This window comes from Sinocyclocheilus rhinocerous, unplaced genomic scaffold (assembly GCF_001515625.1).
Source record: "Sinocyclocheilus rhinocerous isolate Xijiao unplaced genomic scaffold, SAMN03320098_v1.1 scaffold1334, whole genome shotgun sequence".
NCBI classification, from domain to species: Eukaryota; Metazoa; Chordata; class Actinopteri; order Cypriniformes; family Cyprinidae; genus Sinocyclocheilus; species Sinocyclocheilus rhinocerous.
This window is the reverse complement of record NW_015626864.1, coordinates 713,784-718,414: the sequence shown is the minus strand read 5'-3', so window position 1 is coordinate 718,414 and position 4,631 is coordinate 713,784. Positions and strand designations below refer to the sequence as shown.

General features: G+C 35.2%; 1 protein-coding gene across 1 annotated transcript in view; it reads left to right on the top strand.

Annotated features, from left to right (window-relative positions):
* Window positions 1–4,584, top strand: part of mcoln1a (mucolipin TRP cation channel 1a) — a 16,843-nt gene extending 12,259 nt beyond the window's left edge. The window contains exons 11-15 of the mRNA XM_016525752.1: window positions 1,234–1,356; window positions 2,095–2,211; window positions 2,301–2,390; window positions 2,765–2,895; window positions 3,906–4,584. Coding sequence (XP_016381238.1) covers window positions 1,234–1,356; window positions 2,095–2,211; window positions 2,301–2,390; window positions 2,765–2,895; window positions 3,906–3,942 — 498 coding nt within the window. The 3' untranslated portion in view covers window positions 3,943–4,584. The remainder of the gene's footprint in view (window positions 1–1,233; window positions 1,357–2,094; window positions 2,212–2,300; window positions 2,391–2,764; window positions 2,896–3,905) is intronic.
* Window positions 4,585–4,631: the final 47 nt, after the last annotated feature.

Genomic DNA, 4,631 nt, shown 5'->3' with positions numbered 1-4,631 from the left:
AAAGTTAAGATCAGTCTTGATAATCAGGCCTCCATTAAGGAGTGTAAAGACCCAAGTGTGTCTGGACACGGTAAGACACTACCTCACATCATCATTTTTGTACATTGTGGATAATCACTATATATGTTATACTCATGCTGTCTCTCTGTCTCCAGCTGATAGTTATGCTCGTGTGTGGTTTGACGGGGCCGTTTTATTGGTGTGTGCTTTCTCTCTGCTCCTCTGTGGTCGCTCTATAATCAAAGGAATAATTCTTCAGAATGTAAGCCATTGTATCAAACAAATCCACATTAATGTGACAATCATTATATAGCGAATCCTGTCCTAACATTCTGTCTTGTATTTTCTCTTCAGGAGTTTGTGAAGTACTTTAAGACCTCTCTGAAGCGTGATGTTTGTTGGGGAGACAGAATGGAGTTTATTAACGGATGGTATATTCTGCTCATCATTAGCGATGTGCTAACTATCACAGGCTCCTTCATCAAGATTGGCATTGAGCTAAAGGTCAGTCAGCATAGATGACTGTCAGCTTCAGAAAATTGACATTTTGAAATCTTTATGTATATGGATGCATTGCGTTGGATCGCCACAATCAGCACTGATACTTCATGATACTTTGTTTCAACCCTCAGAACCTCTCATCCTACGATGAGTGTGGGATCCTCTTGGGCACCTCAACATTATTGGTTTGGGTTGGAGTTATTCGCTACCTCACCTTTTTTCAGAAGTACAATGTGAGAAACAAACACATCCACACACCAGTGTTCATGCAGTTACACATTTCACCTTTTCCTTGGTCTTTAGAGCTGAATTCACTATGATTTAAAAAAAAACAAACATTATTTTTAAACTTAACTTAAATTATTTTTAACAAGGTTGCTGATGTTTCTAGATTTTCACTTTCATCACCTAAAAATACTTACAATTCCTGCCTAACCTTATTCATACTGCGCATTTGAGATATGAAATATATTTGAATATATTTGAAATATATCGCTACCAAAACTGGAACTCTGTAAAATTTTGGAATAGATGTATTGGAGTTTGAAACACAGTATTGTCTTGAAATAACAACTGTATTCGTTTTTGTACTTTTTTTTTTGTTGTGGCATTCGCTCATTAAATGCACCTGAAATGTCTCCACATCTCTAGTGGAGATTTGCTTGTGAAACAATTGAGATGTTTTTTTAGGATGTGGATTTTATATGCTCTCTGTTGTTTTCCTTTTCTCAGATTCTCATTGTCACTTTACGAGCTGCATTCCCTAATGTGATCCGTTTCTGTTGCTGTGTGGCAGTGATCTATCTCGGTTATTGCTTCTGTGGGTGGATTGTGTTGGGACCCTACCATGTGAAGGTATGCAACTTAAAGGGTTAATTCACCCAAAAATAAAAATTAGGCTGTGTTTTACTCACCCCCGATGCATCCTAGGTGTATATGACTTTCTTCTTTCAGACGAATCCAGTCGGAGTTATATTAAAAATTGTCTTTGATCTTTCAAGCTCTATCGTTGTACTCAGCGGGTGTTGCATTCCTTCAGTCCAAAATACGTGAAATAAAAAGCACCCTTCCACAAAAAAATGTGTTCACATGAGTTCAGTCAATGAGATTTATTTTTTTAAATAGATTCTTTTATTTAGCAAGGATGCATTAAATTGATCCAGTTACAAAAGATGCTGTTCTTTCAAACTTTTTCACAGTAGTATCACAGTTCCCACAAAAAAAATGAGGAAGCACAACCATTTTCAACACTGATAATAATAAAAAACGTTTTTCGAAGGACCATATCAGGATCTTTAAATTATTTCTGAAGAATCATGAGACACTGAAGACTGGAGTAATGATGTTGAAAATTCAGCTTTGATCACAGGAATAAATTACATTTTAAAGTGTATACAAATAAAAAAACGGCAATTTTAAATTGTAGTAATATTTTTATCAAATAAATACAGCCTTAGTGACCATATGAGACTTTCAAAATGTAAAAAAAAAATTCTGGCTCCAAACTTTTGAACAGTAGTGTATATGTATATAAATAAAAAAATGTGCATGTGTCTTCTCTCTCATTATATATGGTATGTGTTTTTTCCTTAGTTTCGCTCTCTCTCACTGGTGTCTGAGTGTCTTTTCTCTCTGATCAATGGAGATGACATGTTTGTGACCTTCAGCGGCATGCAAGAGAGCAGCATGCTTGTCTGGGTCTTCAGTCAGGTGAGTTTGACCCTCAGCTCCTCACACAGGTACATACACGACAAATGCTACAGAATTCAGTGCAGTAAATATACTCTGTTTCTTTGCAGGTTTACCTTTACACGTTCATCTCTCTGTTCATTTACATGGTGCTCTCTCTCTTTATCGCTCTTATCACTGGAGCTTATGAGACCATCAAGGTAAGAGTGAAAGACGAGGCCGATGAAGAAAAAAATACATGTTTTTGTTCCTGATATCCTCTCTTACACACACACATGTACAAACATGCATGTCTTTGTAAAATAACACAATTTAAACCATAGAATTTTATGTATGTATGTGTGTGTTTTTCAATTTTTTCATTTAAATTACTTTTTTAATCTATTTTTTGTTTTTATTTTAAATCATTTTTACTTAATTTTCTTAATCTATTTTTGTAAATTATCAGTATTTTTTTTTTCTGATGAACTCAAAAAGGTGTTATACTGTATGTGACGTAGTACAACGAAGTGTTGAGTAAGACGATCCAAACAGCTTGATTATAGTCACATGATATCCTTTCATTTCCATTCAGCATCAAACTCAGGAGCCTGTCCATATCACTGATCTGCACGCGTTCATCGCTGAGTGCACTGACGCGGCCAGCTCTGGAAAGTTCCGCGGGATCGAGACCTCGCCGTGCTCTGTCTTCTGCTGCTGTGACAGGTGTGTCATCATAGAAACAATGAAAATGCCTCTTAATATCAGCAATCACATATTTAAGTGCCCCCAATTAACACAAATGTATTGCATACTACTGTTACATTCAAAATAATATAATAATAAAATGCAATAGTGAAGGGCACAAATAATGCAGTTAGTTTCACACAAAAATACATTGATGTTTAAGAGAGATACTAATTCTTACAGGTTAAGTATATTATTTCCACTTGTGTTACCAAATATAATTGCTAAAATTTGTTTTTTGCAATTTTTCTTTAATAGCACCACAATGTTTATATTCTTAAGAAAATCAACCTAATGAACCAGCTTATGGTTGTTACTACACAATAAAGTGAAAATTCACCCTATCTATTTTCTAAATGCTTGTTATAGATCTTATTGTCAACAATTCATATGTGCAAATGTTTATTTTTATTTATTAATTTGTTTTATTGTTTTTTTTTTAACTTTGTAACGTTTAGTCAAAATCATAACTGGATCTTCTCTCAGAAATTGCTAAATATTTAAATTAATTACAAAGAAATAGCAAGTAACACATTAAATGAAACATGACATTTTTAAGTTGAACAACTGAAATGATATTTTCTTTTAAAACAGTAAAACTTTAATTACAATTTTTAAAATACAACACATTAAATGAAACATGACATTTTTAAGTTGAACAACTGAAATGATATTTTCTTTTAAAACAGTCATCTTTGTTTTATTACAAATTTGAAAACTTTAATTACGATTTTTAAAATCAATTTTTACAGTGTACTTCGAGTGCAACACCCACATCTCAAAATGATGGATGGAATAAAGTGCTCGCCCTACGTTTTCTCTTTTTTCAATAATCAATTATACTCAGATGTATGTAACAATACATGGAAGAAAAGATCTGTCACTACTTCCGTGTAATCGCGACTGAACTGGGATAGGAGAAAATATTTTAACATGAAATTCTTGTAACTGAAGGCTGTAATCATGTGTGTGTTGGTGTAACCCTGCAGAACCACCACATATGAGGATGTGCACCTCATCAACTAGTACAATCATGGGACTTGATGCCTGAAGATCCCTCTGCTGGTCACCTTGCAGTACTGCAACCGGAAGGAAGCCAGTGGCAATGTGAGGAAAACTCCAGACAAAATACCCAAGAAGTCACAGTCGCTTCACTTTGGACCTTAAGTGGAGAAGAGCATATATGATGTTTACAGAAGAATTGCTCCAGTCTGTGAAAATTTACGTTTTACCTCAAATTGATTTTAGTTTTAACTTTCATCTGGAGGTTGCTAAAGGCAGCCCAGTACTGTCTCTTTTTCTGTACTGTTAAAAACACTAAGAAGGTTTGAATCGAGACCGTATTAGACAGATAACACACTGCACACGTGCAGGCGATATGTACAATAATCATTCCCTGAATGTTGATCCCACATGTTCGTTCAGTGCACGTGCTGTGGTGTGCAAGTGGGTCATCTGCCATGGCCAATACTGGGAAACATAGTGGTCAGTGATTCTATTGCCGTTCGTTCTGTTGGATAGTTTTTTATGTCTTTGAGTAACTTCTAGTCATGTGTAACATCTGCACCAGAAGAAGACTGAACTGGCAGGCCTAAGTGTTTAGCAGATGTAGACCTCTGCTGCAAAAAAAGATGAGGAGACCATGTGATTAAACATCATTAAATATAAGTTGTCTCTTATTTAGCACTTAGAGCAGAAACAGCAATCCCCGGTGT